This window comes from Copadichromis virginalis, linkage group LG23 (assembly GCF_057382275.1).
Source record: "Copadichromis virginalis isolate Kocher_CV1m ecotype Utaka linkage group LG23, C_Virginalis_male_GT1.1, whole genome shotgun sequence".
Lineage (NCBI taxonomy): Eukaryota > Metazoa > Chordata > Actinopteri > Cichliformes > Cichlidae > Copadichromis > Copadichromis virginalis.
This window is the reverse complement of record NC_140639.1, coordinates 5,524,578-5,552,271: the sequence shown is the minus strand read 5'-3', so window position 1 is coordinate 5,552,271 and position 27,694 is coordinate 5,524,578. Positions and strand designations below refer to the sequence as shown.

The following is a 27,694-nucleotide window of genomic DNA, read 5'->3' as shown; positions in this document are numbered from 1 at the left end:
CCCTCAAGTGGCAGAATACATTCATTACAGTCATCAGTCACTATAAAAATGAATTAGAAAACCCCCACACTACTTCTTTTGTGAAGCACTTTCCACAACACATGACAACTATTTAATAATAGCATGTAATTGCAACACACTGCTAACTTTGTCTTTGTGCACCAAAAATACTACACATGTGCATTTTTGCAGCATGAGAAACCACCACAAACTCCTCCAGCAAGTAATTCCAAATAAATTTATTTTTAATTTCATCCACTGTACAAAGTAAGCATGGAGTCTTCTGGACGCCGACGTGACTGAGCTGGAAACACAGATGGGCTGTCGATTTCCATCCAAACAACAGAAAAGATTACCTAGGAGGGAAAATAAACAAGAGCTTGATGAAAATAAAACCTAATGCTGTTAGTGGTCAGTAATTACCTGTTAACGTTTCCACTTTTGATATTATTAATTGTATGCAGTCCTGCATAATTATCCTGTTAAACCAAACAAATTCCAGGACAATAAACAGCTCATGTTAGAGGAGTTGAAAGGTCGTACCACAAGTCTACTCCAGAGCCTTGACAATGGCTTCATTGGCCTCTATGCCGATCTGAACTTCTGCCCTCGCTGCCTCGTCAGTTGTTCCAGCCAAATCAGCCTGGGCCTTCTCTAGGTTGGCTCTGGCTGCCTGAAAATAGAAAAATAGAACGTGTGACTATTTAAAAAAAAAAAAAAAAAAAAAAAAAAAAAAAGCAACACTATAAGATAACAACCAAAAGTCCAGCTGCATATTTTTAGAAACAGTTATAGATTATTTATTTTTCCATCTTATACCACATTATTACAGTAGTGTGCAATATCAAATACAACCTCATCATCTGTGACTATGAAAATACTTCAAGACAGGTCATCACCCTCAAAAAAAAGAAAAAAAAACATAATAGAGTATGCAAAACTCTAAATCATCCAACAAACCCCTTTGAGGATGACTGGGATGTCAGGATATCAAGATGGGGAAAAAAAAGAGCTAGTCTTAAGTGAGGAGAAAGACAAGCAGGGAAAATCCCCACTGCCTCTTTGCTCTGAAAGCGCCATTTGTCACAGTCGCGATTAGAAACGAGAAATGCCAAACATAGCTGGAAGTTAAAGGTCTCCCAGCAGGGATTTGACACATCTGCTTTAACTCAACAGTGACTGACCTTTCCCTCCTTATTAACAGACCAGACCCATGTGCATTGTTACTCCAGAGTGGGAGGCGATGAGGAAAAATTAACTCATTTACTGCTATGAAGTCAACTTGACAGTGACTCTGGCACTGCCCAAGGTCAAAGACGCGACACCTTCGAGGCGAGTGCATGATAACGCAGCCTAGCATTAACAAGACTGACATTTAAAAGAGGACTCAACACTGACGTCCGACTGAAACGCCGATCTGATGGATAATCATCAGCTGGGAGGTGCCGAATGACCCAGCAGATCAAATCAGAAGAAAATAATGTAGCGTGGGATCAAAGGATGGTCTCTGCTGTCAAAGAGCACGATCTGGGTGGATAATTAGGAATGATACAAGCCTGAACAAATCGAATATATAGATACCCATCACAAAAACCTCATTAAAGCATAAAAGAGACAAAGAACTGACAACCCACTTATGAATACCACTGTGTCAATACTGGTGACACTGTTAAAGAGTAAAGAGTGTGAAAAGAAAAGGAAACCTATTTTAAAACAAGGCTTTCAAAGCTTTCTCACTTGCACAGCTTTTGACAGCGTTTTAAGAACAAACGACTGGCTCCCACCATTTGAGCTCACAGTGTAACACCTGGTCTCCTGACTTGCAGCTGCAAACTTTATTCATACACAAAAGGAGAAGAAAAACAAAACAATCTTTTATTTATCCAGCTCCATAAAAAAAAAAAAAAAAAAGTAAAAATCCAAATAGGGCTGGGCCATATTATACCGTTCACGGTAATACCGGTATAATGTTAGGCAACGATAGGAAAATGAAATATCGCGATAGAATGGGAGTAAAACGCGCATGCGCAGTGCCTTTGTTTTCATACGCACATGGCCGATTGTTGAGTGAAACAGATGAACCAGAATTGGTTTGTAAAAATGGTGCAACTTCAGTCATGTGGAACTGGTTTGGTGTTTGTCCGTCAGATACACGACAAAGCACATTTTTTTGCAGAACATGCAAGCGGCCGTTGTTATTGTCATATTTGTCGGACTAAGATGCTCTTAAATCTGGGAGTAATCTGGGTCCTAAACTCCGTGTGCTTCAGGTCAAACAACACTGCAGCATCACTTAGAGTTAAAAACTGTCTAAATTCTTTCATCTTTAATAAAACGATCAGCATTGCTGCTTTACCAGGTGTAACTATGAAGTTTAACTTCCAGGCATCCATGAAAACTAAAGTTATTACATTTAACGGAGTTAGACGTTAGCAGGAAGCTAGCGGAAGTTAGCTCGCTAGTTTCGCTAGTTACCTAAGCATGATATAGCATGTTCTGACAGAGATTTCTGAAAAAAATCAAACGTACAGTTCTGCTATCACTTCCAACATAAATGAAGACAGGAAACTAAACAGCAGTGACGTTTGTAGGGTTACTGAAGTTGGGCTAGCTGGTATATAATGATGTGCTACGTGATCGCTAGCGACACAGCTATGTTAGCATAACATAAACAGTGAAGCTGGAGGACGAACACTAACACTTTTCCACTTATAAAAGTTAACATGAAGGTTCTTCATGGTTAGAGACAAATGCAATCGCATGGCAGGATGTTGTAAACGGACCAAACTTCAGTCAGGAGAACAACTGAGATAATCCATCCACAATATGAGGTTAGTCATTAATAGACTGCAACAACATGGGAATAGAGCAGCTGCCAGAGAATTCAACATTAATGAATCAATGGTACAGAAGTGGAGGAAGCAAGAAGAATGAGTTTAATAAAGTTTGATTTATCTGACTGCTTTGTTTCGCTTAATGTGCCTTATAATCCCGTGCACCTTATGGTCCGAAAAATACATACTGCACACTGCAGTTTAATGTTGCAAAGCACTTCAGTGGATATTATACATGGTTATGCTCAGGATATGTCAGCCCATTTCTACTGGAAATGCCTTTTGGTTAAACTTTCAGCAAGGAATTTGCATTTGCACTGTTACATTTTTATAAAGCTTTAATGTACATAAAAACCAGCTTCTTGTTTAAGTGAAAATAAATGGAAGGTTGTCTTTTTGCGCTAGTAATGTTGTGGAGTTGTATTTTGTCTCGCATCAATTATATCGTCGGTTATATCGTTATCGCAAATTTTCAAATATATATCGTGATAAATATTTTTGGCCATATCGCCCTGCTCTAAATCCAAAGTCAAACAGAAAAGAGCTGGTGAGGATTACAATGCTCAAAGACAATTCAGGTACAAAAATAGCTGCTGCACAAAATCAGAAGCAAAACTCAAGAGTGCAAAAGCAATTCAGAGTGTAAAGAAATAGCAAAAACAGCAACCTGTTCATTTAAACAACTTATTTAAGTTCTAACATCTAAATAAACTGTTAGAGCAGGCACACATATTTGTCTTCAATGAAACCAATTTCAAAAAATACTGAGTGAATTAACACCAGAGCACAGAGTGATCATACAGTTCAAACATGTGGGGGGGGGTTTATATTGTGAATAGGGCTGCCACGATTTGTCGACTAGTCACGATTACGTCGACTATCAAAATCGTCGACGACTGATTTAATAGTCGACGTGTCGTTTGAAGCTTTGTAAGATCGCAAAAGACGCAGGAATAATAGCAGGATTTAAGAGTGTAATAACGGACTGAAACAGAAGATGGCAGCACTGCACGTACAAGGATTCCAGCTGCCGTTAAACCCCGAAGAAGAAGAAGTAGCTGTGTCCCAGAATTCATAGCGCGGCCCAGCTTAGTTTCCACCAATGGCGGTAGCTAGTTAGTTTTAATATTACTCTTATTATTCTTTCTGGGTCACAAAATAAACGTTTAACATATTTTCAGGCGAGAATGTAGCTGTGTAAACCTCAAATATCGGCTCAGTTTATCAGGACACCACATATTTTCAAAAGTGCTCCGACGTTTTCGGAGACGTCTGTTACCCACTAGCTCGATAGCTAGCCGGGGGCTAGGTCACTAGCGCCGTGAGAACACCGGACTCCCGGCAAATTGTTTTCAAACCCACCGCTGTCTTTCGCGACTCAGGTTAAATATATATGAGTCACTTAGATAAATTAAAAATGTTGTTGTTTGGCTTTTTTTTTTTTTTTTTTCAGTATTTTATTTGTTCCTGAGTAAATCGGTTTGGCTGAGATTAAAGTTATAGTTTTTACACAGCTGAATAAACATCAAGCAGACAGCTGATTATCAGAAGTGTGAGATGCTGGAGAATTTACTCCGGTGTCCTGTTATATTTTAGATAGCAAGGAGTTTATTAAACTTCACCGAAACAATCTGCAAATTTCATTAAAATTGAATAAACTATCATCTTGTCTTTATTTTTAGTTAGCACCTTAAAAGCTTAAAGCTGTAAGCTAATGATAGTTATATAAGCTGTAGTTTTACGTCCAGTGGATGATGATCTGATTAGTCGACTAATCGCAAAAATAATCGGTGACTAGTCGACTATCAAAATAATCGTTTGTGGCAGCCCTAATTGTGAAAAAGCTTGATGGGAAGGCAATTTAATGAATACCAATTATTTGTGTCGGACTGAATCTCAGTCCTTATACACAAAGGCTGACTTTATACTCATTACATGCCACAAACATTGATCATTTTTATTTATAACTTGTTAAAAGTCTGAGATATGAGGGGAGCAATGCACCTATTGGATAATTGGTCATTAAAGTAAATACAGAGCTGCGGATTGCAATTATAGGATCACCTGTGCAATGTCACACAATCAATCAATGAAGCTTCTTTAAATACTGACCTTTGGGAAATCTTGTGAAGCTCAATATGAGCTGGTTTGCAGTGGTGACAGTTTCATAATGACCCTTGCTTTTGTGGCATTTATTATTTCAAAGCACAACATTTACCCATTAAGCCACTGACTGACGTTTTCCCATTATAAAGACCACCTACGTGATACAACACATTACCTTTATCTGTTTCATTCTGCAGACTTCTTGGTGCACACAGAAGTATCCTCACTCAGCTTCCCAATCGAATTTCAAGTCAATTATTGCATTATCTTCTTCAAGTACCAAATCACAATGCGAGTCACCTCGAGGCACTTTACACAGCATAGTGAAGAGCTTACAGTGCTACAGCAGGAAACTCCCACAACACTCTGCTGAAACAGAGTAATGGAGGGCAGATACTCAGCTCAGTGGAATAGCACAAACCATACCCTTCAAGGCTTTTTCTTTGCACTATGAATGAAATGTCACAGTGAAGGTCACATTTAACATGACGCTTTCTATCATACGCATTCTTGCATAAGTGTAATTTCTCTTGGGTACATTTGTGTACCCAAGAGAAATTACTCTTGGGTACATTTGTGTACACTGTGTGCTAAAATAGTCATTCATTGATGTGCAGCTAGAGCTTGAGAGATGGGGATAAAAATGGTAACGGTATTCAGACTTGTTCAGTTTTGGAAAACTAGTGCATTATAGCATATTATATATAAGGAGAATTGAATCTGGCTTCATTAATCTGCACTCAGTAATGTAGAATACCAAAATATTCTAGGGTTTTTTCCCCCTTTCAAATTTATATATAATTAAAAAAAAATCAGGATGAGCCTTCTGTTGATTGGACAAAACTGTGTGTATGTAAGGCTCCCACAGCTTTAGTCCAGCATAAAAATCTAACACTAAGTGAGACCAAGTCAGATCGATATTAAAGTAGTCAAATATAGAGAGGCCCTTACAGAGAGCTAACAGAAACTGGTTCACCTATCAGGATGCAACTTACTCAAAAAAGTTGAGAGAAGAGTGGATTTAGGACAAGTGACTGAGAAGCCCAACCAAAGCTCATACTTGAACCTCATAAAAGATATGTGAAGAACCCCGAAAGTGACAGTTCATAGTAGCGTTTGGCCATCTGCTCCATGTTCCAATTGTCTTGGTATCACCCAGGGTGCCAGAGGAGGTTAACGTACCCATAATGTACATGTGGCATAAACACACGTACATATAGAACAAGTTTACATAGAGTGATGAATTATTTAGTATTACAGTAAACAGATAACATACATGGACTTAATACTATTGAAGCTGAGCAGCTGCAACAGTATCACATCTTAACATTTGCTGGTTCTTTGCCGTTTTTTCACCTTAGACCTGTAGTTCTACATCATCCAGTTCTTTTCCATGTATAAAAATCATCTCACCTGCACCTCTTCACGCTGCATCGTCCCCTCCCGACACACAAAAGAATTTTTCCAGAGGGGGAAAATTGAAGATGATGAGACTAACAACTAGGGATGGGTACCGGTATCGGTTCTGACATAAACGGTAGTAACCAGACCGAAAAGCAGCGCACATTTCGGTGCTTTATTTCAGTGCTTCTTTTTCCTGAGCTGTGATACACTTTAGATTCTAGCCAATCATTTTACGTTTCCGAGGATAGTAGGCGGGTCCAGGTACGTACGTTCTTTTAGAGCAGAGCTACAGATTAAAAATGCCCAAGGCGAAGCGGTCAAAAGTCTGGCTGTACTTCACAGCAAAATATGCAAACTCAGCAACCTGCAACAAGTGCTTTAAGCTGATACTGTGATACTGTCAAAGGAGGTAACACCTTGAATCCGATGAAACACCCGGCGACGCATAGCGGTTTTTTTAAAAGCCGAAAAATGCGCTGTATTTGATAGCTTGCTGTGAGACCTCACACCGTGCACATCTACTGCGGGTGTGGTAACTGTTATCGGACCCGGAGTTAGCAACATCCCCCAAAAACCGGACGAGTACAGTCCTGGCCCCTAGCCCTGCCAGTGTAGCAGAAATGATGACGGATGATGATGGCAGCAGCAGCCGTTCTTCTCTGCCTGAGTAGCTTAATGTTGTTCGTGTATAATTTACGTTGAGTAAGCTAACCACGTTATTAAATTAATGCATGTAAGGTGAACTAGCAAACATCATCATAGCTACATGCTGCGGTCTTCTTGTTTGATGGCAGATACTCCCTTCACCCTGGCCAAAAAGGCTAAAATGACCAAAGAAAAAGTGGAAAACATGAGAGGTTTTTGGACAAAGTTTGTGTTTTTTCCATTGTTTAAGCACTGCTTCCAGCCAAGAGTGATACCATATATGCCCTCTAGCTGCAGAAAAGGCTAACATTGTTATCTTTTTACAAAAAAAACTGCTGAACATGAGAGGTTTTTGGACCAATTTTGTGTTCTCCATTCTTTAAGCACCGGTTTGAGCACCGTTTAAGCACCGGCACCGTTTCAAAAGTACCGGTTTGGCACCGGTATCGGATAAAACCTAAACGATACCCATCCCTACTAACGACTATTATGCTCAAATTCAAACCACCAGTCAGGAATCTCCTCCTGTTTTCTCTCCTTTGATAATAATGAGGGGTCAGTGTAGCAGCTCCACACACATTAATTTCAAAGTTCACATTATACTTACTGCAATGTCCAGCTGATCGAGGGGAAAAGCTTCCTCGGCAAGCAGTTGCACAGAAGAATCCGCATTGACCGTTACGGACCCACTGCTCACTGTGAATATATACACGCACACACACAGTGTAAGTATCCACATGGAATTTGTAGTCACCTCAACTACATATGTACCATTATACTCAATGCAGTGTGGAAGAGCCCCATAGCATCCCTGATTCTTACAATTTTCTCTCGACCAGTTTTAATCACCTCACCAGATTCTCAAATTTTTAATCCCATCATACAATTAGCTGGTTTATCTATAATTGTAACGTTCTCCTCAGGTGTAATGTCAGCCAAGTGCATTCCCACATTAATAGTATTTTGTTTAGATGTGATAAAACACTTTGTTGTTGTTTTTGGCATCAACAACAGCCAAAAAGGAAAAAAGGAAAGCAGATCTTTACCCCCCCCCCCCCAAAAAAAAGAAAGTGAACATGGTTGACTGTAGTGCGGCACAAGTTGCTTTCCCTTTATGCTGGACGCAGGCTACAAACCGCTTCATAGTAGACAGCCTGATAGTGTTTTGTTAAATGCTCACACTGTACAAAACAAGTGATCTATGACCAGTGGGTAATCACAATAAAGTGTAAGCCTTCACTGTAGCAGTCATTAATAACATCATATTAATTCGATAAGATGGTAGTTCTTCCACCGAGAGATTCAGTGTTACTGGGTGCAATAATGGAGATAAAACTGTATTATTGCCACAATGGTTAATTTAAAACCACTAAAGATTAAACAACGGTCATTATATCTGGGCATCTGTTAATTCTCTTAATTTTGTACTTTTGAGATAATTTTCTTTTCTGCTTCAAAAAATGAGACTAAAACCAAAATAAATTTATTACTATGACTATAATCTCTCTCTCTTTGATTGGATAAGTAGGATCTTGATCCTTCTTTGTGGGTCTGTCTGCAGTCATTCACTCATTTTTCCAAAGGAAAATCTTACCGAAGTATTTGGCAGAAGAGCCATCATCATTAAAGACTGTGACAACACCAGGCCGGAGCACCTGCAGGGTGGGTACGTGGGCAGGGAGGATACCGAATGCACCGGTAAGCGTGGGGACATCCACCTGTTTCACACTGGCCTCTTTGAAATAAACCTGCAACACACAATAATAACACTTTTAAATTAAAAAAATAAATAAAATGAAACATTACACCACCACTTTAACAGAGAGCTTCAACCCACATTAACTGACAACAATTAAGTAAATATCCAGATGCAAAACTAAGAACCAGACTTTTGAAACGAACAGAGCATCACAATAACCACAAGTCTTTTTAATCCATATTAACGCATCATGATATAACAAATTTGTCTTTGCGCTTGACTTTACCTGTTGGGTCAAAAACATTGTTTATTCACATTCAGAATGTGAAGTGAACTGCACTGACAAGCTCGTCCCACCGACATGCACTTCAAGGTTACAGTTTAGTATTTAAAACACAAGGGCTCCTTAATAGTGTCACTGAAACTTATTGCACTCCTAAAAAATGTAAATGTGTTTTTAAAAAATGGATCCGGAGTCTTAAGTAACCGTGAAGAGAGCAATGCTTTGTAAAGGACCACACACTGCTTGTCAAATACGGTGAATGACGGCTAGGCTAGGCTACACCAGCTTAACCTCCAAACACAAACGCTAATTTAAATGCAACCGTGCATGTACTGCTCGGGGACACAGCGAGGCCAAGGACCGGCACCAATCTGTTACACGACCCCAAAGGTGCCATTTCATTAAAAAAAAAAAAAAATTCATTCGGTGAGCCGATTAAGCTAGCTGGGCCTGAGAAGCCTAGCCGTTATCGTTAGCCTAGTACCTGTGTTGGTGAGGCGAACGTGAAGGACATCTGCGGGGCACCGGAGGCGGCCTCGGCGTAGCAGCGAGTCTGCCTCAGCACAGGCAGAGCACGGCGGAGAAATCTTGCTGCCATCATCCTTGAAAATGTTATTTTTGTGAAGCACGAGTGAATGACAGGGATCCCCAAGCCCTTGCGTGAAGGCAGTCAGTGTGCGCTTGGTAGGACAAGGACGTCGGGAGGCTACCCATCAGGCTTTGCTGCGACGTAGAGGATGCAGGGTAGTGTAGTCTTGGGGGGAAAAAACAACAACAAAAAAAAAAAAAAACCCCAATTGCGTTAACAAATAAAGGTCTCCCAGTTTATCCATCGTTTAAAAATACTTTGAATCACCTCCTTAGTCCCGTATGCTTTCAGTTCTAGTTGGGTAAGGTACCCTGTCTTTTACTATGCAGTAACACACAGTAAAACAGATTTATTCGGTTTGTTTTATTTGATTTTTTTGTAGTATATTTGTTTACTGTTGATTTAGCACAGTCAATATGGTGTATATTTAGCATAACATGTATAGAACTGGGATAAACTGAGGTTGTTTTGAATGTGCTAAATGTGTATTTCAGCCTTTCAGCTGGTATTCTTGCTGGAGTTACTCGGGGAAACATTTCGAGATTGATTGGGGAAGAGTGGTTAATGTGAGAAAAATAGTGTTTTCCATATTTACTCATTAATAAATATATTTATCGTTCAATATTGTTAAATATATGCATCTATCAGTATTTATTGACAAATAAATGTAATCCCCATTGCGTCAGGAGATGGCGCCAAACTCCTGTAAAAAGCCTGCAAACCGGTGTGTCGCCAGTAAACGCCTGCCAGTGTCTCTGTGTGTTTTTAATGTCAAACATATTTACATATATTGATATACAGAATGTAGTCAGTATGATTTATGAAGGGTTATACATAAAATTAAATAAAAATGGGTCGGTCGTTTTGTAAGTATCTTAATGATCCTGCATTAGTTTACCTCTGTGTCCTTGATTATAATATATCCAGTCCTTTTTGGCCACTATGATATCTTCATAGAACTGTTATGTTATATTTTTTGGAATTTGTGCTGCCCTCTTGACCAGGTAGTTCTAGAAAAAACATATTTGCAGTGTCAGTGAGACTTTTATCTGGATATATGAAAGTCCCTTTGCTATAAACTGATTGCAACTTCTGCCTTGTGAGAGGACAGTTCTTACTGACTCAAAATGAAAGATATGACTGTCTCAGCCACATGTTTGACGATTAAAGGCCAACGAGTCATTATTTGGCAAATACTGTAAATCACCGAAACCCACCGGTAGCTTGGCCGAGGGATAAAGTTTAGTTGTAGTATTCCACTCGCAGGGTTCCACAAACGCAAGCACACACACACACACGCGGGCGCGAGTAAATGAGATCATATGAGCCTACTTATGCTTCAATAATTTTTCTCACTCTAGAGGTTCAGTGAGTGCATTTGCCAAAAAAGAAAAAAAAAAGAATAAGTAAGCATAAGAGACACGTTTCCTTGACTGTGTGACATGGTTTATATTAGCACAGAGCAGAGACACTCGGGCTTCCCTGACTCCTCTAACGCAGCTGTGGAGACTAAACTGTGCTTCAGGATATTTCTGACATCCGTCACTTGGGCTTTACCTCACTCCTTTAGTCACGTGATGCGCCTCTGACTGGGTGGTGGGCGTGTGTTAAGCGGTGGGGTTTCATTCATAAATACTTTTAGCCTTAAAGTCCACATTAAAGTGATCACGGAAGAGTTCCGCGTTATTGACTTCGCCCCTCCACTCCCGCATGGACCAGGATAGTTGGGTAGGTGAGTGCTTACCGTCGCCGCGTGCCTACTTTTGTGTGTGCTCGTGCACCCAATTCAAAATCGTGAGCTGCCTTTCTCCTCTCTGTACACCAAGATCTATGTAAACGGCTTTGTTGTTTTCTAACCAGTTTTTAAGGGTGGGCTTCATTTCCTTCGATAATGTGATTACACTTAGAAAAAAAAGAGAGCGAGATTGTTATCGCTCAAACCTTCAGTAGGAAACATCTGCCAGAGAAAATCCCCATTAATTTGTTCCAGGGAAAAATATTGCCCTTTGTAGCTACAAGAGACAGCATTCTTTATGCTTTTTCTACTGCGGCAATCTATTTTAATAAACTACTTATTACATGATTTAAATAAAACGATATCCATGCTTTGTTCTATGGAGGACGGAAACGAGTTAATATTTTTTAAAGATTAAAAATATTAAAGTGAAAACGATGCACTGTATGATAGCAGTATTGCACTTGGTAATGCTTGAATTTTGTTAAGCATGACTGGATACTGACTGGTATTGCTGGGACACCTGTGTCTTGCCATCTGCTATGGGAATACTGCTATCATCGGGATTTGCAACAACGCAAAAGTAAGCAGTCCTCAGTAAAGTGTGAGGATGCACTGATTTTCAGCTTACCTTCATGGATTTCTTAATTTTTGAGTGCATGTCAATAAAAGTAGTATATCTGTTGTTTACTTCCTGTTACCAAAGACGTGCTGGGAGAGGTTTTCATTGCATTTATTTTAAATTGTAACTAATTTTTGATGATGCTTAATGTTTTAGGAACATCCCAAGAAGATGTTTCATTAATACGAAATCCCTACTATTTGTGTCTTGAACAATGTGCATCATTCTGTGTGTTTGTTATCAGCCATGCAGCACTACTGTCCTGTTGCTCTGAGGCCAGTGGGTCGGCCCTGAGGGGGAACACCGCTGCTCAGGCTCAGTTGGCTGGGTGCGCTGTGGTGGCTGAGGATGCAGCAAGGGAGCTGAGGAGGAGACTCCTGAGCTACAGCCTGGCACACACATTCAGAGCTGCTACTGCTGCTGCTGCGTACTGCCCTCCACCAGGGTAAGATTACTGTCTGATAGGAAGCAGGATGTGGTACAGTACTGCAAAGGAAAGCATTCTGACCACAGACTGATGTGCTTTCTGTAAAACTATTCATGCTTGGACAGTGGACGCAGGGCTTTAGATGGGCTGGCAGAAAAGAGCTCGGCTATAGCTTACAGGTTGTGGTGCTGAAGTTGAGCACCGCAGTGACTGGCAGGCGAGCAAGGCGTGCTGATTGCTGCTGGCATGTTGCTTCTCCCTTGCTGGGTGAGTAGATCCATCCAGGGTTAGTGTGTGTGCGTATGCGTGGGCGTCTGGTGCAGCAGTAGCAGAATTAATGGCTGTGATCTGTAAGAGCAAGAGCCAGCAGCGGTAGTGGAACTCAGCTGCGGGAGCCAGTATTTAGTAAGAGTTGCTGTTTCTCTCTGTTCCCTGTGTGTGCGTGTGTGTCTGTGTGTGGGGGAGGTAGATAGAGTCTTTGGACTGATATGGAATTATGGGTGATGATTAACAGCCAAGATGCTAAAGCTTACATGTTCTGTCGGACTCGACGCATGCGTACAAGCACAACATACCCATTTGGTTTCTTCCTCTTCTTCCAGTCTTTCATGACTGTTTTGAAAAGATTGTTATTTGCTGTCACTGGCTGTCACACAGATTACACATTACAATAATTTCCATGTTATTACACATCAGCCTGCATGGCTGTTTTAGGCTTATATGCTCAGTATTTGTGGATTTATTGACACAGATAGAAGGCAGCACATTTGGAGGCTGACTTTGTGATTTGATGCACATCTCCAGTTACAGTCATTTCCTTTGTGTATTTGTGTGTGTTTGTGCATGTGTTATCTCTCAGGGGGACTCTCTAGTTGGCCTGGACCATGAGCAATGAGTCTACCGTCTGGAACAGCCTACCAGAAAACTCCACAGTAAGTCTGCCTTTCACCAATGGCTTATTCTCAAACTTCCTGTATGTCCTACATGTGTGTGTGTGTGTGTCTGTGAGACGCCCAGCACCAGAACCATACTTTCCCCCCATATTCTCTTCTGGCTGGATGACCGGCTAATGGAGAACATCCTGACCTGGACCTGAAATAATTAAATCTCTGATCTAATCTCAGCTTTGATTTCCCCTTGCAGAGAAATTACAGTGTGACGTCAGAGTCTAATGCTCATTAACACTTGCAGAGTGTTCTCCATCGCAGAGCTCAGAACAATACTCCACCTATTCATCATGTTTCTGAAATCAAGTCTATTATCCTTGTATCATTTTGTCATCTATCACTTTATTAAAATACTTTAAAGTACCGTTATGCAGCTGACATGAGCCAAATCAAACTTACGACGGGAACACATTTTTGCTTTTAAAACAGAAGGAAAAAAGTAAAATTTAACTTCAGTGAAGTGTCTCCTAATGTACGCTTAATTCACTCAGCTGCAGTCCTTGCTGTGAGAGCTCTCCCATAGCTAAAGGTACACTGTAGACAGGTTAATAGCCCTGGCATGTATTGATTCATTGCACTGTCGTATTTATAGATTTACTTTATGCAGACCAACCAAACAGCAGGACTAAATCAATCCCGTGGACTCCACGGTGCGACTGCGAACGTAAAACGCCTGCAAATCTAGTCTACTACTGAGGTGTCAGGCTTTTCATGTTTCAATGTTTCAAACCAAAAGACTGTAAAGCATTCAAAGTAAACCACTTCTGCATGGCGTTGCATATTTGGTGCAATTTCTGCCATCAGGCATGATCTGTATGACTTTATTTTAGAAAGAGTAAAAATAAAAGGTGAAAAATCATAGTGAGAAGAGTGGAGGTGTGACTTTTTTTTCCCTTTGTACCTCTGTCTATCAGCCCAGAACGACACAGCATTAATCATCAGTGAGTGTTTCAGTGCCTACTTTGGCAACACAGGAAACTTCCCTTCTCTAATTTGCAACATGTTGCTCCCTCTTTTTAGACTCAGGAGATCCCACTCGAGGTTGAGGAGCAGCAGGATGGTTATGTGCTCCTTCTGGTGATCCTCTCCATCTTCTTGGTAGGAACACTGACATTCATCTCTGTCTTCCTCTTCGCTTGCCGCCGTGGAGGGAAATGCTGTGCCAGGTGGGACACAAAAATTATGTATGTCTTTTCTCGTAAAATAAAATAAAAAAATCTATCTATCTATCTATCTATCTATCTATCTATCTATCTATCTATCTATCTATCTATCTATCTATCTATCTATCTATCTATCTATCTATCTATCTATCTATCTATCTATCTATCTATCTATCTATCTATCTAAGAACTAATAACCTTATAAGGCTTGTGATGCCCACACTGTATCTCAGTGCGTTTGATTCACCTGTGGTTATTTTGAGTTTAAATTTTATTATAATATTTTAGGCTGTTGCTGTTGTCACTGTTAGCACCAAGCAACAATACCAAACTCTACATCCTTGAAAATTTCCAAAAACTTGAAATCAACAGAAAAAAGAAAAAAAGAAAAGAAAAGAAAAAAGATTCAGGTGCACAGGTGTTGTTTTACCGAGCAGCATAAAAGTATTTTGTTCACAGAGACTGCTCTCATGCTTTCATGCAACTGCTATTTCGAGACAAACCAGTTCTTCTATCAAATCTGTATACATGCATAATAGATAAAGCTTATTGCAAATGACGCTAACAGCATCCTGTAATATTATCCAGTTCTTCACTGTGACGTCATTAACAGGCAAAAAGTGAGCCATCAAACAAATGAAAGCATCTTTGTAACACAAAAAAGCTATATTGCAGTAGGTGGTAAGAAAATAAATGTTGCCCTACTGTGACATCTCAGCATGTTAAAGCAGAACAACTCATTATACGATGTCTTCCATTTGAGTGTTGAGACTCCCATGAGGCTGCTATGAGAACACCTTAGTGGAAAGACATTCAATATTCATGCTTATTTATTTGCGTGTTTATTGTACAGCAAGATGGCTGACCCTCGAGACTTTTTGTCCATCTCTACAGCAGCACACATTATCACGTATACTTGAATACATGAGTGCACAGCACCTAGATGCAGATAAACAAAGAGCTCAGAGGCTGAGGCGTGAAAAGCCTGGGAGAGAGCAAAAGGAGAATCGGACAGACCAGTACAAATGATGAGTGTAATAAGATTTCATAGCCGCCATCGGCAGTGATTAATCTTACGTTTCAAACGAGTGCTGTGTGTGCACCGCTGAGAATATGTACACACAAACTCACGGGCATACCCTGAACGGGAAAGGAGGAGCCACAGAGGAAATGAAAGACAAGGAGAAGCACAGATCTGAGTGGAAAGAAAATTCCCTTAAGTCACTTCACACCCACACAATGCACACCAACATACACCCACCAACATACACACACACACGCACACATACAACTTGTATCTCTGCACCACTCTGGAACAGCTTTCAGTTTCTTTTTTCTGCCTCATCAACTAGACCCTGTGTATGGGATTTAAGCAGCACTGTGGAGGATTATAAGCTACTAAAAACAAAAATTATAAGCTGTTAAAACAAAAAAGGGCTGCATAAAGATATGCTTATAGAGTAATAGACACTCTATCTGCTAAACAAAATGACCTTTATTGTGCATCTCCTCTGTGTCCTTAAAGATGAGTGTAAGTGTACAATCCAATAAAGCATCATGCTTTATCAGTTCAAGAAGTCCCCTGGCTCTGAAGGTTATCAAGTTACTGGCAATGATTTAGGCCTTCATTGATTACACACTCGAGCAGGCCATTTATAAAAAAAGCACAGTGGACTTTCAGTCCTAATAACTTATTCTGATAGTTCTTTGATCGCTGAATTTGTAAGCTGTTCACATGCAAGTGTATTAATAAAGCACAAGAACTCAATGTATAAATGTAACAGTGACTCAAGTGAGAGGCGTGACACTGAAAGAACTTTGCAACAGCAATGATGATGGAGTATAACTTCCAAGGAGAAAAACATTGTTAAAAAACATATTTTGGGACCAAAAAACACCATTTTAAGCAGCTTGCATCAGATTTGACTGGAATCGCAGTTTTTCTGTCCTCCACACAAAACCATGCGTACGCATCTTCCCACTCCAGCACTGTTATTTATAAAAGAAGTACATATGTATGTTTTTGAAACAGTATCAATCCTTTCATGGAAATGTGTAATATTTCCATGAAAGGGGCACTCTGTCAGTGCGCCCCAGGGCAGCTGTGGCTACAATGTAGCTTGCCATTGCCAGTGTGTGAATGTGTGTGTGAATGGGTGAATGACTGAATGTAGTGTAAAGCGCTTTGGGATCCTTAGGGACTGAGTAAAGCGCTATACAAATGCAGGCCATTTACCATTTACCATAAGGGAAGCAGAAAAAACCTATTATGCTAAATTCCCACTCAACATTTAAATTCTTGGACTCTTCTAGAGTAGTTCTCAATAGTCCTCATTTGTCTTATAATGTGTCTTGGAGCAGCTTCTTACTTGATCATCTGTCTGAAATCAGCTGCTTTAGCTTCCTCATCCCTTTGAGCTACCTTGTTTCTGATTGGATGACCCTTACAAACAGAGTGTTTCACTTCTGTAGTCACGGCCAGAGCTATGTGCTTTGGTTGACCATATTAAGTATAGCTACTCTGACCAACATCACACAGAGCCAAGAAAGAGAAAACTGTCAGAAACAGAGGGGATGGAGCAGCCTGAGAATTTGGTGCACAGGGTTTACTTGCACATGAACAGATGCTTATTGCTTAATATGAGCAGCCATTGTAACAGCATAATTGTGACAAAATGAGGTAAGCCATAATATGTTACATTTAACATACACAGAGCATGCATTTTTAATTTACACCTGTTCAGACACATACCTCTATTTCAACAATTAAAATGTACCATTAACAAATGTTAATGTGAAGAATGCAGTATGTAATAAATTCTGTGAGGTTCTTATTTATTTATTTATTGGAGGGATAAACTGTACATATTTTAAATAGCTGCTTCTGTAGAAAATTGTTGAGCATAAGGATGAAGGATCTCTGTAGTCTCAGAAAAATTCCTTTTTTTTTCCTTTTTTTTGAACTTACTGAGTTGACAACTTGCATTACTTTTCTCCTTTCAGAATTTTGTTCTATTTGTGATAGCAGAACTGGGACCACCTAATATAACACAGGGACTTTTCTCTGAATTTTACATTTGGTGAAAATATGCTTCTTCTTTGCAGTTGTCTTATTAGCCTTCGTCTAATAATCTGCAGTGGAAACAGCGCTTTTACATCATGAGTGTTTACAACCTTCCATGGATAAGGACGGAGCGAGGCTTGTGCACACGTGACCATTTATGGTGATGGACTTGTATAAAGGAAGGCCACGCATAAGTGCAGTTTCATAAGTCTGACAAAAAAAATGCAACATTTCTGCTTTCGTGCAAAGACACAGTTTTAAGTGTATCACCACAGACTGCCACGCATGTGGCCCCAGGTGCATTATTTTGACTAAGCTGAAGGTCAGATAGTAACACTGATCATAAGGCCTTGTTCTGTGGTGTCCAGAGTGCCTGCCTGCATCAGCGGGGTCCATCAGATGAAAGACAGACTTCAGGGGTAATCATGTCACTGCATTGATCTGAATGTTTTTGTGTGCCCCAGGGCCAGCAATGACCCTGAGAAAACCAACAACACCTACTTGGAGGAGTCTCAGCCCACCCATGGTAAGAGAAAAAAGAACTAAAAAAAAGGAAGGAGAAATGTGAGGGAGGGCTAGAGAAGGAGACAGGAGAGAAAGAGGCGAGTAAGTGAGTGAGGGAGAAGTAATGGAGATGGGGAAGCTGTGAACTGGAGAGATGGGATGGTGGCATGGATATTTTTATCATGTCAGCACAAATGTGTAATGTCTATTCCATTAAAATATTGTGATCTCATCCCAATTAGCTGAAATGGCTGTGCAATTCCAGGAACACATTTTGACATTGTGTTACCAGTGAATGCTATCTGTGTCAAGTGAACAAGATATATTAGAGGTAGCATGTGTTTTGTACCACACTACTTTTGCAGTGCATTTAGTTTTCCAGTATTTGGGGGGCATTTTATAGTTTTATTACACAGTGCAATAGAGGAAACGAGTAGGAAGAGAGGTACCCATGGGGACTTGAATCAGACACGTTTTCTTCAGCGCTGTAATATGCTGTGTATTCATCCTGATGTAATATTAAACACCGCTCGTTACATGAACCCAGCACATGAGTCTATGTAATTCATCCCAGGGAGGACATGAATGCTTTTGCAAAATTTGAAGGCAATCCATTAAAATAACTGCTGAGACACAAAACCACACTGACACATTTCACAGAGGTCTAAAAAACAGGAGATGAAAGTGGGAACTTCCTCTGGGGAGCATGATTCTTACAAAGTTTGGCATCGGCCCATCTTAGGTAGAGAGCAATTTTCAGTGAATGAATTAAAGCTGTATCCTGTTAGTCAGATTGGAGTAAAACACACCAAAGTCAGTGGGATCCATAAATGGTATTTCCATATTTCACTTTGTACTAGTGCAGTTTATTCACTGACTGACAGACCAGCATTACAGCTGAGCTCACACACTTACTTCTATTCTTCTATTGTTTTGTCCTTGTGCTCTTGCTATTTATGTAATTATCGTTCTCCTCTTCCTTCATTCTGGGCAGAAATCACCATCAGGGTGGATGAGTCAGACTGCCTGTCCATGGCCAGTTCTCATGACCAAGAAACAGAGCGTTTCCTCTCCACGGGCCCCACAGGCCGTCGCGTCTCCTTCAATGAGGCTGCGCTCTTCGACCACGGCAAGAAAACCCAGGAGAAAGGCCGCAGGTTAGAAAGCCAACACAAACAAAGCAGCCCACATTTGCAAATCTCTGTGTTGTTGAATCGGCATTCACCACTCACTGATGTAGGTTCACGCCAGTGCTTAATTCTTTGTGAGCTCAAAGTATCTAAACCTTTTACTGTGTCCCACATGCGTTTGTTACTTTAGAGTTCAGAATAAAATCAGTCTGCATTATGTATGCTTCGGACACAAAAAGCTCTCACCCTTTGTTATTACTTCACTGTCCTACTTTTCCCTTAAAGCTCCGACTCTAAAATACTAATTTTTCTTTAAGCCTAAATCTAGAAATCACGGTAGTTCTAATGGGTTTGAAGTCAAATATCTCCCCTTGGTCGTTTCCCTCTTATACAAAGATAAGCTTCATGATTCAACACTCATGAAGAATTCATGCAACTCATGTCAGCAATTTATAGTTTTTTAGTAACTCAGCGTTCTCCACCTCAGGTACACTCTGACGGAGGGTGACTTTCATCATCTGAAGAATGCCCGGCTCACAAACCTCCACATACCTCCTCCGGCCCTCAAGATAGTCACCATCCACGAGTGCGACTCTGCAGAGAACACCATCACGATGACAACGCGCCCTGTTGCTAAGTCAGCCCTTTCCATCTTCCAGGTGACAGCCTTGACCTGCCATTCGTACTGATGTAACAATAGTCATTAGTATTCACCAGGGCCAATTAAAACATCTTTTATTTGGGTCAGGTCAAGAAAATCCGGCAACCTAATGAGTCCAAACATAGGGTTCAGGGATCATTTCAACAGACCCAGCATTAATTTTCCATTTAGGTAAAGCTGGGATGACAGCCTAGAAGGAAATCTGTCCTTGAAATTAATTGATATTTGTTACTTTAACACAAAAAATAAACTTTTCTAAAATAATGTAAATGCACAGCAGTTATGCATAAGATAACAAAGTCTAGTTTTATTTGTGCTTTCCTGCAGCCAATGCTGTGTCCCTTGCCACAAACAGCGTTGACCAGCCTAAGTGTCAGTCCAAGCTGTGCCCTCCCTGGAGATGCTCTCAACTCTGTGGTGGACAGCACCAAAGAGCCAAGCTCCACTTCTGTGAGTGAAATATATCAATATATATTATTCTACATCACCTTGTTAATATGTTTTTGTACAAAGGATGGTGTCACACAACATTTTTATTGCTGAGGAGCCACACAGTAAAGATACATAAATCCAAAGGCCTTCTAGATGCTGAGCATGCATATAAATGATTTGTAAGAGGTCGTGCGATGAAAAAAGTAAACAAGGCATTAGTTTAGAATCTAGGTCAACATGGAGTTTGTGGAATGAATATTTAGTCATTTGTAGAGTGATACATTTTCTTAAGTCAGTCAGTCTTTACACCCACAAGCCAGTCAACAAGTGAGTCATCCACACAGACGTTAGAGGGTCACGTAGCCTGAGGGAGGACCAGCAAGAATGATGGCTGATGGGTAAACAAGGAACATCACTGTCGGATAGGATTTTACACAGACTACTACTCTTGGCAGGTTTTCTCTTTGACTATGTTTTTCTCTGCTCAGATTGAAATGATGGGAGTGGGGCCTCGGGGCAGAGGCAGCAGTGTCAGTGTGGGAGAATCAGCAGTGCTGGGGAGCGGTGCCTCTCCTGCTGGTGGCGGTGCAGGCCAGAGGCCCGTGTTGCAGTTCCTTACTAAACTGCGGCGCCATGCTAGTCTAGAGGGGGCCAGTCCCTACTTCAAGATCAAGAAATGGAAGCTGGACAGCAGCCAGAGAGCATCGAGTCTGGACACCAGAGGTAATGGATGGTATCTCTGTGGTATTCTTTTTGAGAAAAATCAGTACCAGTGCAGCAAGGAAGTACAAATAGTTCTTCCTGGTTCTGGACTTTTATTTTTTTGGTTTATTTGTGTATGAAGTATTTGTGCCAGCTTTCTCTCTTGGTAAACATACAATGGTTAAGCAGCAGGCTTTAGCAACCAACTGTGAGCTGCCTTTTGACTGAGGTGGAGATGTACACACAAGCATAATAGACAGATGGCTCAGTGACGCAAAGATTGGTTGTTCCAAATCAATTTGAGCCCCTGAGTAAATCCTCCACACCGATCCTCCTTATTCTATATACACACTTGTCTGCACGCGCCTCTTCTGTCATACCAAGGTACCCAAAAACCCCCAAAACATCACAAAATCTTCTCCGCAGTTAATAGAAGCTTTCTGCTGAATTAAATGTTACTTCACTCCTGCTGTCATACACCTATAACTCCCAGCTCTTTCTTCATGTGTGATGCGAGCCAGGCTCTCCAAAGAGGAGACAGTTCCAGCGCCAGCGGGCCGCCAGTGAGAGCATGGACCAGGATGACAACGATGCACATCATATAGACCTCATCCAATACATTGCCCGCACCCATGACGTCACCTATCGCCCTAGCCAGCCCACCACATGCCTCCTCTCGCCTCCTTCGACACCACCCCCCTCCCTCGGCAGGTATCTTTAATTCCCTTGCCATTCATCCCGTCCACTGCTTTGCTGCCTTGCACTCATTTCTTTATTTCAGCAAGAAAACCTGTGCTAACTACTTGTAGTAATTTACAACTCAAAGTCCTAATTCTCCACCACAGTGCGTTAACACAAAAGTTCCTAAACGAAATAAAACTGTAACTTATCATCTTGTCTTTTTTTAGACTAATTGTTTTTCTATGATCCTTAATTAGATGATATCAGACAATGCAGAGTTAAGTGTGAACACTCTGTAACCAAAGTCTGATCTGTCTTTTCAAACAATGCCATCAGTTTGAGCCACATGGAGAGGATTCCTTGCGGAGAATTGGGACGTGGGGTTTATAACAGGCACACGAAACCATTTCATTGCTGACTTGATAATGTAATGATGTTTTCAAAAGTACGATTATAATATAAGTTTGCAATTATAGCAGTGCAGGTTTTTTTAGGGTTTTATGTTACGCAACAAAAACTGCTAATGCTCATACATATTTTCTTACATAACTATTTATTTTCTTACACTGAATATGAAACAAATCAATGTTTTTGGTGTACATTTGTTTTATTGCTGAAAATAAAATCCATTTCTGTGAACAAAGAAATGCAATGATTCTTATGCTCATTTCCTCAGGTCATGTTATGCTCCGTGCATTACGTTTATTAAAATTCCCTGCCCTAAGATGAAAGCACCTTTCCAGAGTTTAAGCAGTTTCAGCTGTTCAGCTAAGATCACTTTAGAGACATGCAGCTGCAACCATTGCAAGTCATGATAATCATTCTGTGCTCTGTGAACACGACCATGTCTCAGATTAACATCCTATTTAGGTAAATGCTCACTGACACTTGTGTTGCATGTCTCTTTGTTTCTCTTCTTCCTCGTCTCTTTATTTCTTTTCATTTTATCTCATCTCTCCATCCCTGTGTGGATACTGCAGGGTAGAGGTAGAGGTGATGGTGGAGCCCAGCTGCAGCCATGGAGGACCAGGGGTGATTGGCCTGTCCCCTGATCCCCAAGAGGAAGCGCTGTCCTTGGCTAGAAGGGAAAGTGCAAACCAATCCGACCCCATTGATCCCCAGGATTCCCAGTCACTTTACAGAGACATCTGGACATTACGTGCAACTCTCGAACAGTACGCAGCCTCTGACCAGAGCAGCAACAATGACAGGAACTCAGTCTGCAGTGATGCTGACAGTGTGTGTTCACTTGGTGGACGAACAGACACAGAAAGAGGTCTCCCCAGCTACCCATCCCAGGATTTAGGGGATGAGGGAGAGTGTGGGGAGGATGACAAGGACTTCTTTGTCTATATGGATGAGAAGATGGAGGTGAAGGAGTCAAAAAAGAAGAAACAGAAAAGCACAGACTCAGAGCGAGGGAGCAATGATGGAGAAACGGGGACTCGTAAATTACTGCAGATGGACAGCGGCTACGCGTCGATAGAGGCTCCGTCTCGAGGTCCGGAAGATCTGCGACTGTTTGGGAGCAGCAGCATCACCAGCAGCCCCAAAGACAGAACAGCCCACGAGAAAAGGCATCATTTCACCAATGCAGGGCGAACTGGCACGATAGGTGAGAGTTTTGAATCTCATCTCTTCGAGGAGGAGCCTGAAGATGAGTTGTTGTTGGGTGCCAGTGGAGGAGTTTCCACCGAAACAGGTGCTGGTTCACTGGGGTGGTTTCCATATGGTCATGTGCTCTCTCCTCGAGAAGCTGCACAGCTTCCACCTCAGCATTTAACCCTGCACCGCCGAGACTACAGCATAGATGAGAAGACAGATGCGCTCTTCCATGAGTTTCTCCGCCATGACCCTCAGTTTGATCAGCAGGAGTCCCCACTAAGAAAGCACCGGTCCCGAATCCACCTACGCAAGCAGTGGCAGCGCCACAAGCAGTGGAGCGATCCTGGTGTCAGACACTTCCAGTCCTCCTTTGAGAGACAGCGGACGCCTCTACGGAGGGGTGACAGTGTAAACTATCCCCTGGACACAAGCTACCACAGTACGCTGCCCCGCATCGTCAGTGCTCCTGACGAGGAGACGAGCGATGGGACCAGCAGCACACCTGAAACTCCAAAGGTAGAGCTCACAACATCTGAGGATGGAGAAAAGGTGCAGGGCGCCCCTGTCAGAGACACTGAGGACCACACAACCTCTTCCCCTTCACCTCTTCATCCCTCCATTTCAGAGAAAGACGGAGGACTGACTGAGCTGCCTGACCCTCAGGATGACAGCAGACAGTCTAGCCACCCCTCTGAACCCCCAGATGAGCGTTCACGTCAGCTGCTCGACTCGTCGGGATACGGTCCACAAACCATCACAGCAGAGCTAACAGACAAACTGAGTGCTAACCTGGATGAGAGGTTGTACACGGGCCTTCGCAGGACCAAGGACACGGCTACAGAGTGTGTGACCGTGACAGCCACACACGCTTCTCCAGACCACAGCCCAGTGTAGCAGGGCTCCAATCGTCCTCCTCATCAACCTCCTGTCTGCTAATACACTCATTTCTTTCTGTTTGGTTTGTCTTGCTTCAGTTTCAATTAAACACCAATTCCCAGATAACCGTAGATACAGCTGATCCACCAGAAATGTATCCACTCTCTCCCTGCAAGTGTCAGCATTACAAAGCTGTTGAGTCTTCCCATTTTACAGCTCACTAACATCAACATATCAAAAATCATACAATTTTAGAAATAACTGCTTCCTCATTAAGTGTTTCTTTGTGTGTGTATTCTCTTTATGCCTCTTTTGCTGCCTTTCTGTCTCTGCTCTCCAGTAAAAGTAAATCAAGCTGAGAGCTGCTATGGCCTCTGTACTCCTTGATCCACTGTGAAACCAGGTGCTATTAGACAAGTAGAAGGCTAGTGAAGTGGACAAAACAGTTACCTACCAGTGCTGTGAGAGTAAATACTGTAGTAAAAACATAGTTGTGAATTCAAAGATTGCTTAGAACTATATGAATCATAAATTATCTTGATGTGGCCTATTGCAGGGCAACACAGACCCTTTAAAAAAGTTAAATTAGTTTAGTAGGCTTAGTTCCTTTAAAAAGATTGACCCAAATAAGGAAGACGCTACGCTACATGGAGTTATTCAGAGTGGTTGTTTAGATCAGTGGTGTCCAGCCTGTTGGTTGACCGGATGACAGAAAAGGTCAAATTGAGGACATCCTCTATCACCAACTGTGTGATTGAAAATGCTTCTCGGCTTTGTGACACATTTCTTGTTTACTTGTAACTTTTTGTTTAATGAGCAGTAATATATTTTTGTATGTCTAGCTTGCTTAGATGACAGCGAAAACTGACAGTGCGGCAGGTTTAAAAATGAGACGTCCTGCCTGCCAACAGGAAGAACTATCAGACTAGACAAGATCCAGCACTCTGGTGCAATGATTCTTCATCAGTCAAAGATCCATCAGCTATGACTTTTATTACTTTGGGCATCACTGCACTAAGAATGAGAACAGAGCCAGAGTTGTGTTTAAAGCCATGATAAGAGAAATTACATAAAAGCTATTAGATATGAAGCTACAACTGAATTAATCAGGCAGGCATGTTCTCTCATGCTTACAAAACAAGCTTTATTTGTCAACATATGACATTCTAATTTCTGCCCCCCCTCCTCCTCTAATTTTCTTGAGAAAGTTGACAGTGCAGCAGATTCCTCCCTCGGGGGCTTTATGGCTTCCTGAAAGGTCATAAAACTATCAGAACAAAGTGTCTGTGTTTAAGTCGACTTTTTCTCTCTCTTATTTAGCTTTTTTTGCAATAAAAAACAAGCTGTAGTTGTGTCTAAATTAAACAAAAAAAAAAAACATCATCAGATTAAGCTTTTTAGGCAGAGAATTCAATGCAGAATATGCATAAAAGGGAACACTGTAGATGATGGTGTTGAATATTAATTGTACAAGGAAACGGGGAGTCCTCCTCGCGTGCCCCGTCTCCCTTTACTCCCTTCTTTGAGGTTGGTGCCATGCAGGCAGTTGAAAGGACTGAAGTGAAATATCCGAGCAGACAACATTATCCTCCTCTGTTTGTTTGGGTGGATGATGATGATGATGCTCCTTTACAGTCTGCCCAAATTAGATCTTTCTCCTCTGTGTGACAGGAGTCTCCTAAGTGGACTCTGAGGCACAGGCTGAGTTTCCTATTACAAGAACAGTGACTGAGAATAAAGGAGATGAACTCAAATAAAGAATAGGGAGCCTAGTGCTTTTTTAATTGCTCTTGTCTTCCCCCCACCCAACCACCCACCCTACACACACACACACACACACACACACACACACACACACACACACACACACACTGAACAATTATGTCACAATTAAAACCACAATCCCCTGGAGCAATTTTGTGCCATCAATTATTGTTCTTCCTATGTTGGTGCTAGTTAGTAGGAAGGGAAGAAAATATCAACAAATCCCCCTTTCAGTTAGGATGGAAATGACACCTCCATGCTGATAATTATTCATCCCATCCTGACAGTTAATCTTAAAGAGGAAAACCGCTATGTTTTCCACAAAACGCCCCCCAAAAAGCCAAAATGTCTCAAACGTGAGTCAGTTTGAGACAACAGCAGCCACAAAAGAAAACGGCCATAAGGATTGAACTGAAATCAGTGCATCTGTACAAATATTACAGTTTGCTGTGTATACAAGCACAATATCACAATATCTAGACTGTATCAATATCCTTTATTAGGTTTAGGCAGATATTATATAACTGGGGACACTGTGGTAAATGGTGTTTGTATACTAACCAGTAGCCTGACAAATGCGTTGATGCATAGCAATGTGTTGGTCTGCATGAGTTCAAATTTTAGTGCAAATCTTCATGTTTTCTCAGACTAATGGTACCGATCCAGTCCATATTTAATGCTCAGTTGTTTAATGCAGAAGTCAAAACACTGGTGTGACTAGAGATTTTGTATTTTATGGGATTTAAGAGTCATTCTAGGATGCTGTAAACAACGAGATTTTGTGGAATTTATCTCTTTGAAAGTAGAAGTATTTCTGTATTTCTTGCTTGTTAGTAAACTGCTTATTTTCTCAAAGGAAAAAAGAAAAGATACATTTTCTTAACAACTTTGCTTTTGATGATCTGAATCTATTGAGCCTTGAGGGACCAAATAATTTTCAAAAAGTGTTATTTTAGGCTTGTTTTCCAATCTGTGAATAAATGAATGAAGCAAAATTGGTTATAGCGTGCCTCATTTCTAGGGAATGGTTGTTAATCAAGGCATGGGAAAGGATTGCAGATAAGGTTCCCTCTCATGAATCTCATTTCATGTTTTTTTCCCTGTTGCTTAGGCTCATATTGATTTCTTGCCTCTTCTTATCACTTCCTCCAAATAATTGGGGAGTAAAGCCAAATCCTCTCTGTGATCTACAAAGGGAACTTTTCAAATGGCTGCCTTCCTCTTCACACCTTATAATCTGTCCTTCTGGTATACAACGTAGACTGGAAACGGATCAGTAAAATACAAAAAAAAATCTGTCCCACTGCTTGGTGGTTGGGTGGAAGACACAAAAGTTGATCACAACTCAACACGTAGCCCACACAGCATGTTAGAAACATACTGACGGTACAGAATAACAAAGTTGAGAGATCGCAATAGTTGATCTGTTACTGATATGTCCATTCAAAACCCTAAATGTCTACCTCATGGTGCAACAAAAGGAATGAGCAGAGTAGAGCTGCTTCCACACATGATTTCCAAACAGTGGAGAGGATCACTTCTGAATATTTTCAAGAGGTAGTTTCATTGATATGCATGATGACCGGTGGAAATATTCTGTGCAGACCATGTTGGAAGCAGGACAGATGAAAAACAAAGGGGCTACTAACTGCAATATTCTCACACTGGCCTGATCGGACATTAGTTAGATTATGGACCAGGAAACTGGCAGGTTAAAGGCCATTTCGTGTCCAATGCTTCTAAATTGCACCTTTGTGTTTACAAGTGCTGCTCTATTAAGTAAGTTCAGGCCAGAAGTGCATCTGTGATTCATCCACAACA

The 27,694-nt window shown here is 41.2% G+C and overlaps 2 protein-coding genes across 6 annotated transcripts; one reads left to right on the top strand and one right to left on the bottom strand.

Annotated features, from left to right (window-relative positions):
* Window positions 1-224: 224 nt before the first annotated feature.
* On the bottom strand, window positions 225-9,705 carry atp5f1d (ATP synthase F1 subunit delta). The gene is made up of 5 exons (XM_085448000.1): window positions 9,456-9,705; window positions 8,584-8,737; window positions 7,597-7,685; window positions 544-673; window positions 225-356 (listed from the first exon to the last, which is right to left on the bottom strand). The coding sequence occupies exons 1-4, from the start codon at window positions 9,570-9,572 to the stop codon at window positions 551-553; spliced, it is 483 nt and encodes a 160-aa protein (XP_085304126.1). The 5' UTR covers window positions 9,573-9,705; the 3' UTR covers window positions 225-356; window positions 544-550.
* A 1,326-nt stretch (window positions 9,706-11,031) lies between these two features.
* cbarpb (CACN subunit beta associated regulatory protein b) lies at window positions 11,032-26,868 on the top strand. 5 transcript variants are annotated; one of them, XM_085447893.1, is made up of 11 exons: window positions 11,032-11,288; window positions 12,162-12,362; window positions 13,204-13,276; window positions 14,312-14,457; window positions 17,983-18,044; window positions 19,017-19,179; window positions 19,640-19,811; window positions 20,141-20,263; window positions 20,734-20,968; window positions 21,469-21,658; window positions 22,609-26,868. In XM_085447893.1, exons 3-11 carry the CDS (start codon window positions 13,229-13,231, stop codon window positions 24,125-24,127), a joined length of 2,658 nt encoding a protein of 885 aa, XP_085304019.1. In that variant the 5' UTR covers window positions 11,032-11,288; window positions 12,162-12,362; window positions 13,204-13,228; the 3' UTR covers window positions 24,128-26,868. The 5 variants fall into 5 exon arrangements, with proteins under 5 accessions (XP_085304019.1, XP_085304018.1, XP_085304021.1 ...); XM_085447892.1 differs by having other exon boundaries at window positions 11,032-11,292; XM_085447895.1 differs by lacking the exon at window positions 12,162-12,362.
* Window positions 26,869-27,694: the final 826 nt, after the last annotated feature.

Coding starts and splice junctions, on each gene's coding strand:
- cbarpb (XM_085447895.1), top strand. CDS start 13,229: ATGAGCAATGAGTCTACCGTCTGGAACAGCCTACCAGAAAACTCCACA. Junction 19,812..20,140: donor CAGCCCTTTCCATCTTCCAG/GTGACAGCCTTG, acceptor GCTTTCCTGCAG/CCAATGCTGTGTCCCTTGCC. Junction 20,264..20,733: donor AAGAGCCAAGCTCCACTTCT/GTGAGTGAAATA, acceptor TTCTCTGCTCAG/ATTGAAATGATGGGAGTGGG.
- atp5f1d (XM_085448000.1), bottom strand. CDS start 9,572: ATGATGGCAGCAAGATTTCTCCGCCGTGCTCTGCCTGTGCTGAGGCAG. Junction 8,738..9,455: donor CGTTCGCCTCACCAACACAG/GTACTAGGCTAA, acceptor TGTGTGTTGCAG/GTTTATTTCAAAGAGGCCAG. Junction 7,686..8,583: donor CTCTTCTGCCAAATACTTCG/GTAAGATTTTCC, acceptor ATATATTCACAG/TGAGCAGTGGGTCCGTAACG.